The 10939-nt window shown below is 43.5% G+C and overlaps 1 protein-coding gene and 1 pseudogene across 1 annotated transcript in view; both read left to right on the top strand.

The window, feature by feature from the left end:
• The first annotated feature begins 573 nt into the window (after positions 1–573).
• Positions 574–2462, top strand: LOC122747173 (annotated as a pseudogene).
• Positions 2463–6674: 4212 nt separating this feature from the next.
• The window catches only part of NOP58 (NOP58 ribonucleoprotein), a 28636-nt gene continuing 24371 nt past the window's right edge, over positions 6675–10939 (top strand). Inside the window, exons 1-2 of the mRNA XM_043995772.1 lie at positions 6675–6983; positions 9443–9519. Coding sequence (XP_043851707.1) covers positions 6939–6983; positions 9443–9519 — 122 coding nt within the window. The 5' untranslated portion in view covers positions 6675–6938. The remainder of the gene's footprint in view (positions 6984–9442; positions 9520–10939) is intronic.

Genomic DNA, 10939 nt, shown 5'->3' with positions numbered 1-10939 from the left:
CCAAGGTAGAGATTATTATAATGAGACTGATAATCAATTTATCCATACTATAAATATAACCGTCTTTCCTTTCACTATTTGAGAGATATCTTTCCACTTTTCTGGTACTCTCCCTGTGATCACTCACAGCATTGCAATAAAATTTGGTAAACTGAGTCACTGAGTCTTGTAATTCTTTTGGGACGACTCACAATCAATTTGACCCCAAATTCCAGCCCACATCAATGCTATCCACCTCCAAAGAAAGAACTGATATTGATGGAACAGACTGAAACATGCTATTTTGTACTTTCTTTCATTTTTTTTCTACTAATCAAATTTTCTTGTACAAAGTGACTGATATGGTAATGTCTTATATAATCATACATGTATAGCCCATATCTGATTGTTTGCTGCCTCAGGGAGAGGGGAAGGGAGGAAGGGAAAGAGGGATAAAAACTGGAACCCTAAACTGTAAATAAAAACATTTATTAAAAAATTAAAAATATATTTTCCTAAAAATTAAAAAAAAAGTAAAGAGAAGATAATAGAAGATGATGTCAATGGGTTTTGAAATTAAGAAAATGGGAGACGATGGGACTCACACTGAATGGCCTCTTTGTCAGAGGCAAGATCTTCAGCTTTAAGAGAAGGGCAAGAGGGGTGGCTAGGTAGCGCAGTGGATAAAGCACCGGCCCTGGATTCAGGTGTACCTGAGTTCAAATTCGGTCTCAGACACTTGACACTTACTAGCTGTGTGACCCTGGGCAAGTCACTTAACCCCCATTGCCCCGCAAAAAAACAAGAGAGAGAGAGAAAGAAGGAGAAGAGGAGGAGGAGGTGTGAGGAGTTTTGGAAGGGAAGAGAAGCTCTGCAATAGCTTTTGTGAGGAATGTATTAGGGTGGAATAAATGACTGCCTTAATGCAATGAGAATTAAGTCGAGGTTGGATAACATGAATTTGTAATAGACCCATCCGGGCAGGAAAGTTCTGGGGCCTCCCCGGCAAGGCCTGTCGCCCGAGCCTAACTAGGATCGAGCATCGGACGCCCGGGGTGAGTGTGAATTCCCCCGGCCAGCCACGAAAGGGCAAGCGGACGTCGAGGTGGACTACAAGAAGAAATACCGGAACCTGAAACGGAAACTCAAATTCCTAATCTATGAGCATGAGTGTTTTCGGGAGGAACTAAGGAAGGCGCCGAGAAAGCTGCTGAAGGTGTCCCGGACTAAAGTTTCCTTTTGGATCGTCTTCTGCAGTATGAAAATGTGGTTGAAGACTTCTCATTCAGATGCCTGATTCAGATGCCACAGCATCCTCAGATAACTGTGAGACAGAGGGCACACCCAAACTCACTGAGACACCAGCCCCCAAGAGGAAAAGAAGTCCCCCTCTGGGGGGTGCCCCATCCCCCTCTGGCCTTTCACTACCCCCATCCTCAGGGTTTCCCCTACAAGCCTCCGGGGGCCCCTCTCCGTACCTGAGCTCGCTGGCCTCCCCTCCATATTCCCCCTTCCCCTCCGACTACTTGGCCCTGCAGCTGCCTGAGCCCAGCCCCCTGAGACCCAAGCGGGAGAAAGGGCCCCGCCTGCTCCGGAAGCTCAAGATGGCAGTGGGGCCATCTGAGTGTCCAGTGGGGGGGTTCACTGACCTTCCCAGGCCGGGGAGCTGGTGGTGCTGGGGTAGGGGCAACCCTGGCCCCACTGGGGCCTCCTAAGCTGCCCCCACATACCATCCTGAGCACCGTACCGCGCCAGATGTTCAGTGATGCAGGGAGTGGAAACGATGCCCTGGACGGCGATGATGACCTCGTGATTGACATCGCTGAATGACCACCTACCCTAGCCCTTCCCTCCCTTTGGTTGGCAATGGCAACAGAAGCAGCAAAGACCAAGAGTGGTATGTTTTGGGAGACATTTATTGATGCCCAGTCTTATTGGTCTGGACATTGACAATCAGAAGAGGCGTAAACATGCAGCAAGCCGCCCCCAAAGAAGAGGCGGGGAGGCAGCTCCCAGCCCTGAAAGCGGGCACATGCCGCATTTGGATTTGCAGTCCGTGGTGTGCAGGGAAGGCAGATGGACTCCAGAGGTCAGCACAGGGCTTCCTTGCCCCTTGCTGCCATATGCTTTGCCTTCCTCTTGCCCTGGATGCAGCCAAAAGAAAAAGGAGCAGTCAAGGGGCCCTCTGCCTCCCCTTCCCGAAGGCAAAGACCCCTGCACTAGCTACCATTTTAATGCGGCAGCTAGATAGGACTAATTCGTTTTGTTTTTTACTGCAGACTTTTATTAAAGGAGTGCTGGGTGGTTTTATTTTTGTTTTCTGAAATTTTCTCCCTCCTTAACCCCTCCTAATCCGGTCTACCCCCCACTACAGGGAGTTTTGCCGGGGCAGCTTGGAGAGGTGGACGAAAGGAAAAATTACCTGGTTGGGGGGAGGGAGCGGGGCAATAAATTCTCTCCCCCCCTCCCCTTGAAAAAAAAAAGTGGAGGAAGCAGATCCAATCCAGTGAGACCAAATCCAGTGCTGAGATTTGGCAAGAAATGAGTGGTGATAGGACAAGGGAACAAGGGATTCAAGAGCAAAGAACACTATAGAGTTTAAATGGCTAACTATTGGGTCGAGAATAGAGAGGGAAGACAAGGAAGTCAAATAAGGAATCATGACCTGAGAAAGTATTTAAAGGTGGAGGGAATGGAAATCTTGATGAAAGCAAAAAATGAATGTAAGAGGGACAAAGCAGAAGGAGAGCTGGAATGACAGGAAATCATGGTCAAATAGAGAAAGAGTATCTAATCAGGGAAGTAGAACCCTTTTGAATAATGGCAATATCTAGTGTCTGTCATGTGTGGCTAAATTAGTGTGAAAGAACAGGTCAGGGGACTTGGGAAATTCAAGGAAATGAGAGGTTAGGAAGTTTAAAGGAACATCTACATGAATGTTAAAGTCCTCTAGTATAGGGACAGGAGTTATGGAGGAAGGGAAGATATCAACCTAGGGCTGATCTCCTTGAAAAAGGACAAGAATAATCTGAGGATTGGCACCACAGCTACCATAATTCTGATGGGATGGGAAAATTTAATTGTGTAGGCTTCCAAAGAGGACAGGTCACTGAATGAAGGAGGTAGAGGGAAAGTCTGGAAGTGATAATGGGGAGCAAGGAATATTTTTACTTTCTCCATACCACTGAATATGTATAAGAAAGAGGAGCTAAAACCAATGCTGGAGAGGATAATCAGTGATTTAGTGTCATCAGAAAGGAGCTAGGTCTCAACAAGGCCTTAAAAGATGGAAAGAGTACAAGAAAAATCCAGAAGGAAGAGTTTGTTCAGTATTAAATGGGAATTCCAGGGGAAGGGGTGGAAAGGATTGGGTTGAGATATGAATAGAATCAGGTTGAGGACTATGTGAAGGAAAGAACATGAGGAAAGGGCAAGGGACAACTTTCTTGGAAATGGCCATTAATTATTACAATGATAAGGTGAGAAACAGGATAAATCATATGGTTAGTAGTGGGTGAAAAATGAGGAGAGAAGTTCATAGTTTCTATTGTTAGGGTTCTGTAGAAAGACCTGGGCTGAGGCATGGGCAGGGGCAGTGACAGACTTCGGCTGTCACTTTTCCCAGGAGAATGTTGGAGATAGTGATGTTATTTGGAGAATTTTTTAACTGGTCTTCCTGCTTCAAGTTTCTCTCCATTCCAACCCATCCTCCATTTCACTGCCAAAGTGATTGTCCTCAAGTGTATGCCTTACCATGTTACATACCCCACTCTTCAGTAAACTCTAGTGGACTCCCTATTGTCTCCAGGATCAAATATAAAGTCCTCTGCCATTTAAAGGTCTACACAACCTGCCCCCTTCCCACCTTTACACCCCTCCATGAACAGAATTACTGTTCTTCCAATATACCACTCAAATCTCCCGTCCCAGTGTTTTTAGACTAGATGTCTCCTATTTTAGCCTCAAGTTTAACATTTAGTCTTCTTGAATTCCTTCAAGTTTCAGCTGAAAATCTGACTTTCTGCAAGACTTTTCCCTCAACCCTCCCTCCTCAGCTACTAAGGCCTTCCCCTCTGAGATTACTTTCCATGTCCTCTGTAACTCTATATCTACTTTATAGTCTACCACTATACATGCTGTCTCCCCCATTAGAAGGGCTTTTCTTGGGGCAGCTAGGTAGGTGGTGCAGTGGATAGAGCACTGGCCCTGGATTCAGAAGGACCTGAGTTCAAATCCAGCCTCAGACACTTTACACACTTACTAGCTGTGTGACCCTGGGCAAGTCACTTAACCCCAATTGCCTCCCTAAAAAAAAAAAAAAAAGGGGGTTTTCTTTTTTTATATCTTATTCCTAGTAAATCAATCAATCACCCAGTTAAGTACCCAATATGTACTGTGCTAAGCACAGGGCAAAAAAAGAGGCAAAAAAGACTATTTTGCCCTCAAAGAACTTACTAGTAGTGATATATTGGGATCAAAAGGCATGCATAATTTGGCGACATTTAAGAAAGTGAGTTCCTTGGTCTAACCATTCTGGATAATAATTTGGAACTATGCCCAACAGGCTATGGGGCTGTGCATATACCCTTTGACCCAGCAATACCACTACTAGGTCTATATCTCAATAAGATCAGAAAAAAAAAGGAAAAGGACCCACATGTACAAAAACATTTATAGCAGCTCTTTTTGTAGTGGTAAAGATTTGGAATTTGAGGGGATGTCCGTCAATTAGGAAATGGCTGAACAAGTTGTGGTTTATGAATGTAATGGAATACTATTGGGCTATAAGAAATGATGAGCAAAATGTTTCCCATGACTACTCATGTATAACTTATTTTGAAATACTCGAGTTCTAGTGGGTGGGGGGGTAAGAATGGAGGAGGAAGAGAAGTTGGACCACAATTTAAAAAAAAAAATTGATGTTAAAATTTGTTTTTACATATATTTTGGAAAATAAAATTCTATTAAAAAAAAAAGAAATGATGAGCAGGCAGATTTCAGAAAAACCTGGAAAGATGTAAATGGATTGATGCTGAATGAAGTGAGCAGAACCAGGAGAACATTGTACACAGTAAAAGCAACATTGTGGGATGATTCAACTGTGATAGATTTGGCTCTTCTCCAAAATACAGTGATCCAAGACAATTCCAAAGGACTCATTATGGAAAATGCTCTCCATGTCCATAAAAAGAACTGTGGAATCTAAATGCAGATTAAACCATACTATTCTCACTTTAATTTTTGTTTTTTCTTTTTTGAGGTCTTTGACTTTTATACTGATCCTTTTTTCACAACATAACTAAAGTGGAAATGTTTCATAATTGTAAATATATAACCTATGTCAGATTGGTTGCTGTCTTGGGGAGGAAGGAGGGAAGGGGGAAAGGAGGAAAATTTGGAACTCAGAATCTTATAAAAATGAATGTTGAAAACTATCTTTACATGTAACTGGAAAAAAAATAAAATACTATTAAAATGGGGGGGGGGTAGGGGAGAAGTGAGTTCCTTGACGATATGGACTATTTTTAACCTTTCACTATATCCCCAGCATTAAATGCCCCGCATTTAATAATGCTTTTTGACTTGACTGAACAAATGAAATTGTCCAGGTATACTTCTGCTGTCCTTTGTAATGCTGATTTGCACCTAGTAAAAGTTCCGATTGATTAAAGAGTGGAGAGTGCTAAGTACTTAATGAAATTTTTATGTGCTTGAGCCCATTCTTCCTTCTAAATAGGCTGGAGCCCTTCTGGATCACAGATCAAATGCATAACAGGAACCTTGGAAGCCTCTAGGTCAACTCTTTCATTTTATAAACGAGCAGAGTGCGGCTCTGCGTGACCCTTCCCAGTTATCACACGAGTAGTAACTAGAAACAGAGCCTTAGCTCTGAATTTAAAACACAGCGTTTTCCATACCACACTGTCTCTGCAAATAAAATGCTTGCACTTCCAATATACAGATATTTTATATGTATTAGTTATTATTGTTTATTATTAGTTTAGTAGTTCATTAGTAATTATTAGTTATCATTATTTATACTATATATGTCTATTGTTATATATTTAATATACACTACCTCTACATTCCATAGATATGGTATATAGATGTCTATATACTACAAAGGCATATCTCTATATTTTATATATATCATTTCTAGAGACAATTCTTATAATATGCAAGTATGTAATATAAAATTAAACAAGTTATTATATAATTACATAATGGTGTATATAGTGCCTACATATGCATACAATATTTAGTACGTATATATTTTTCGTGGGCAATTTGTCAAAATCACATGTAAATAACAAGTCAATTACAAAGTCATTAAGAAGAGGTCCTCAGAAATTGCTGGAATACACAGGCTGAAAGAGAGACTACATTCCAGCCCTGCTCCTACATTTTAAGACTTGTTAAAACCAGTAATGGGGCATACTTCGTGTCACGCGCCCCACCTTAATCTCCAGGTTTTTAATCTGCTAATTCAAAATCTCCAGCCCATCTAAACACGGGACTCTAACCATTCATTTCCTAAACCCGGGTTTGGGGGAGGGGCTCGTTCCCTCGGATCCGCCCAAGGAACTAGATCCACCTAACCACCTATCTTTCCACCTTTGTCTGTTACGCGTGCGCACCAGCACGCGCATGGGCCTTTCTTCCCGGAAGTGGCGGTCCGCAACCCAGCAGCCTCTGTACCTTCATCCGGTGTCTACCCCTTCCCCTCTCTTGCCTTCCCATGAGCCCACTTGTGCTGGGCTCTGAGGTCTGAAGTTTGCGCGCGCTTCGCTCTCCGGGAGTTTGCAGACATCTCCCGCCGGCCCAGGGCAGTAAGACTGACTTAAGGGTCTCCCGAGGGGGCCGCTGAGGCCGGGGCGCCGCTCCCCCGCCCCCTCCAGCTTCTCCGTGGGTTCTACGTGTGCGGGGGGCCGCCCGGCCTCTCGCGCTCTGGCCTCGCCATGTTGGTCCTGTTTGAGACGGCGGCCGGCTACGCCATCTTCAAGGTAGGCCGCTGAGACAAGGTGCTGTGGGGGCAGCGGCGGGGTCGGACCCTGGCCGGCCCGGGCCTCGGGTGCGTGCGGCGAGCTGCAGCGTGGGGGGACGGGGGAGCCGCTCCGCGAGCACGTGGCCCCAGGGGCTGCGGAGCCCTGGAACGGGCCTGAGCGCGGGGGAAGCGGGGAAGGGGATGGGACCGCCCGGCCTCGTGGAGCTGCGGGGACTGCCCCCGGTTCAGAAGGGCTTCGGCCCAGCACGACCTCCCCGGCCTCCTGCTTGGCCCGTGTCGCGGACGGGAAACCGCGTGACCTGAGCCCGAGTCTGTGGGACGCTGATAAAGCGTCCTCTGCGTGCTGCCCCACGACCACGCTCTCACGTGACCATGACCGACTGAGCGAGGCCCCGGCCCGGGCGGCAAGCTCGGGAGTTAGGGAAGAGAAGGGAGGAGGTGGCGCCCGAGGTGGATTTCAGAGGAAGAGGTTTCGTAGCAAGTAAACTAATCCTGATAATAATTAACGTTTGTAGCGCTTACTACGTGCCAAGCGCTTTACTGTTACTCCTTAGATCCTGACAACAACCCCGGGAGGTGGCTATAATTATTATGCCCGTTTTACAGATGAGGAAACTGAGGCAGGCAGTGATTAAGTGACCTGCCATCAATAAGTTTCTGAGACTGGATTTGTACTCGGGTTTGACTGCCGGCTCCCGTGGCCACGGTGCCACATTGTTTAATGTGCCAGGAAATGTAGGCATAGCCCTGGGGTTCATTCCATTAGATTGTGAGCTGGAAGGCAGGGACTGACTGCCCTTTGCTTCTCTCTGTATCCCCAGCATTTAGCCCACTTGGTAGAAGCTCATAATGTTTATTGACTAGATGGAGTGGAGTGGAAAGGATAAACTAGCAAGAGGAACGCTAACATTGCCAAAGCATTCACTTCTTTATTAAAATGAGTTGATTGAGTAGGGGTTGTATAAAAATAGGTTGGAATCGAACTACTGAATGATTTTTAAAATACAAGTGCACTACCTGTATGAGACTCCCTTATGGTAATGGTGTGGAATGGGGAGGGGGTGAACCATTATTTGGTACATTAAAGAGTGGCAAGTGCTACCTAGTAACCTATCAGCTACATTGACCAATACCTCCCCCCAAGAAAGGCAATTAGGGCATAAGGACATGGAATTGACATTTATTGAGTAGCTGTAGAAAGAACATTTAGTTGTGGCCTTTAGTTTTCATCTGAAGTCTTTTGGACACTATGTTGGTGGTGGTGTTCTGAGAGTGTGAAGAAGACAAATGATTCTTTTTTTCCTCTCATTTTTAACTTCAGGATATAGAAGATAGAAGTGAAGGTGGAAAAGGGCTAAGTAGGCCAGAGAATAAGGGAATCTCTTTCCTTGTCTTTGTTGTTGACTAGACAGTTTTGGTGTGACCTCCCCTTTCAATGAGCAGTTATGGCTGATTTCATCCTGGGTTCAGATCCTTTGTCCTGCTGCCTTACTACTTTGTGGTCTTGGACAAATTACTTAACCTTTTGGGGTCTTAGTTTCCTCCTCTGTAAAAATAGGAGGGTCAGACTTCATTCAAGCCTTTATGCTACCTTTGATTTTAGGTAGACCTGAAAATGTGTGCCCTCTACAACAGGACAAGGTAAAAGGATATAATTTGCTAGGCACAAACTCGGGTCTCACAGTACATATTTTACTGACAGTGGGGTTCAGCAGCATCTTAGATCATTCTTTTGTGGGGTTTTTTTGTTTGTTTGGTTTTTTTTTGCCGGGCAATGAGGATTAAGTGACTTGCCTAGGGTCACACAGCTAGTGTCAAGTGTCTGAGGCTGGATCTGAACTCAGGTCCTTCTGAATCCAGGGCCAGTGCTTTATCTGCTGCGCCACCTAGCTGCCCCCCCTAGATCATTCTTTCAACAAATATTTCCTGAGTTCTTGCTGTGTGTAATTATCACCTTTATCTGTCTTAAGACATTTATAAAGTGATTTGAGTTCTTTGGATTTGCACTTCCAACACCCCCAAGGATCTGTAATTTCTTCAGGGTGGGTAATCTCCAGACACAAGATACCTCCCTTCTGTAGCTTAGTTGATGGTCAAGGCTTGTAGCCAACTTGATGTGCCTCTATAATTTAGTTCATATTTGAAGCCTTTCCAGTTTGGAACAACCTGCTAGAGCTTCCACTTAGCTTTCAGTGACCTAGTATCACCTCCAGCATGGGACATCAGAGTAGGAAATTAGTGAAGGTTTTAGAATGGTGGGTTCACAGTAAATATTAGTTAATTTAATTGAAAAATAAGGACCAGGTAGAGAAGAAATATGAATGTTCCCACATGCATTTATGGAAGAGGGAACTGGTTTCTACTATCCTTACATATTTAGTAAAGAAGAAAACATGAACACATCAGAAACCTTAGCTATTGCATTTTTAAAAAATTAATTTAACTGATCTTTTCCAGGTTCTGAATGAGAAGAAATTACAAGAGGTGGACAGTTTGTGGAAAGAATTTGAAACTCCAGAGAAAGCAAATAAAATGTAAGCCTTTAAATTTATTTATTTTTTAATTTCTTTTTTTAGTGAGGCAATTGGGGTTAAGTGACTTGCCCAGGGTCACACAGCTAGTAAGTGTTAAGTGTCTGAGGCCAGAATTGAACTCAGGTCCTCCTGACTCCAGGGCCAGTGCTTTATCCACTGTGCCACTTAGCTGCCCCCAGTAATTACATTTTAAATATAGATTTCGTTGATATTTCTTGTATTGGCATCACCGAGATTTCCCCTAGTGTCCCTTCCTCCAGAGAGCCACCTGGAGAATTTTTTAAGAGAAAAAAAAATAAAACTGATCAATATTGAAAATATATAACATCCTTGGGGAGGGGGCTCCCCTCTTTCCCCCATCAATATGAAGGGGAAGGGAGGTGTGTTTATGTCTTTTTGTGTGTCCAAGTTTGTTCTTTATAATTACTTTTTTCATCAGTTATTCTTTCTGTATTATTTTTTAAAATGTATTTATTTATTTTAGTTTTCAACATTTGTTTAGATAAGATTTCCAATTTCAAATTTTCCTCCCTCTCCCCTCCCCTAGATAGCAGATAATCTGATTTAGGTTTTATGTATATGTACATATTAACATTAAACATATTTCTGCATTAGTCATGTTAGAAGAATCAGAGCAAAAAGAAAAAAAACCTCAAAAAGAAAAACAGCAGCACCAAAAACAAAAGAAATAGTATGGTCCACTCTGCATCCATATTCCACAGTTCCTTTTTTTTCCCCCTGGATTTGGAGAGCCTTTTCCATCATGAGTCCTTTGGAACTTTCTTGTACCGTTGGATTGGTGAGAAGAATCTAGTCTATCATAGTTGACCAACACATGTTGATGATACTGTGCATAATGTTCTTTTGGTTCTGCTCATCTCACTCATCAGTTCATGCAAGTCCTTCCAGGTTTTTCTGAACTCCTGCTCATCGTTTCTTACAGCACAATAGAATTCCATTACATTCCTATACTATAACTTGTTCGGCCATTCCCCAATTGATGGGCATCCCCTCAGTTTCCAATTTCTTGCCACCACAAAAAGAGCAGTTATAAATATTTTTGTACATGTGGGTCCTTTTCCCTTTCTTAATGATCCCTTTGGGAAAAGGACCCAAAAGTGGTATTGCTGGGTCAAAGGGTATGCACAGCTTTATAGCCCTTTGGGCATAATTCCAAATTGCTCTCCAGAATGGTCAGATCAGTTCACAGCTCCACCAACAATGCATTACTGTTCCAATTTTTCCACAGCTTCTCCAACATTTATTATTTTCCTTTTTTTGTCATATTAGCCAATATGATAGGTGTCAGGTGGCACCTAAGGGTTGTTTTAATTTGCATCTCTCTAATCAATAGTGATTTAGAGCATTTTTTAATATGGCAATAGATATCTTTGATTTCATCAGAAAACTGCCTGTTCAT

The sequence above is a fragment of the Dromiciops gliroides genome, chromosome 3, assembly GCF_019393635.1.
Source record: "Dromiciops gliroides isolate mDroGli1 chromosome 3, mDroGli1.pri, whole genome shotgun sequence".
Taxonomy (NCBI): domain Eukaryota; kingdom Metazoa; phylum Chordata; class Mammalia; order Microbiotheria; family Microbiotheriidae; genus Dromiciops; species Dromiciops gliroides.
This window is presented reverse-complemented; position numbering and strand designations above follow the sequence as displayed.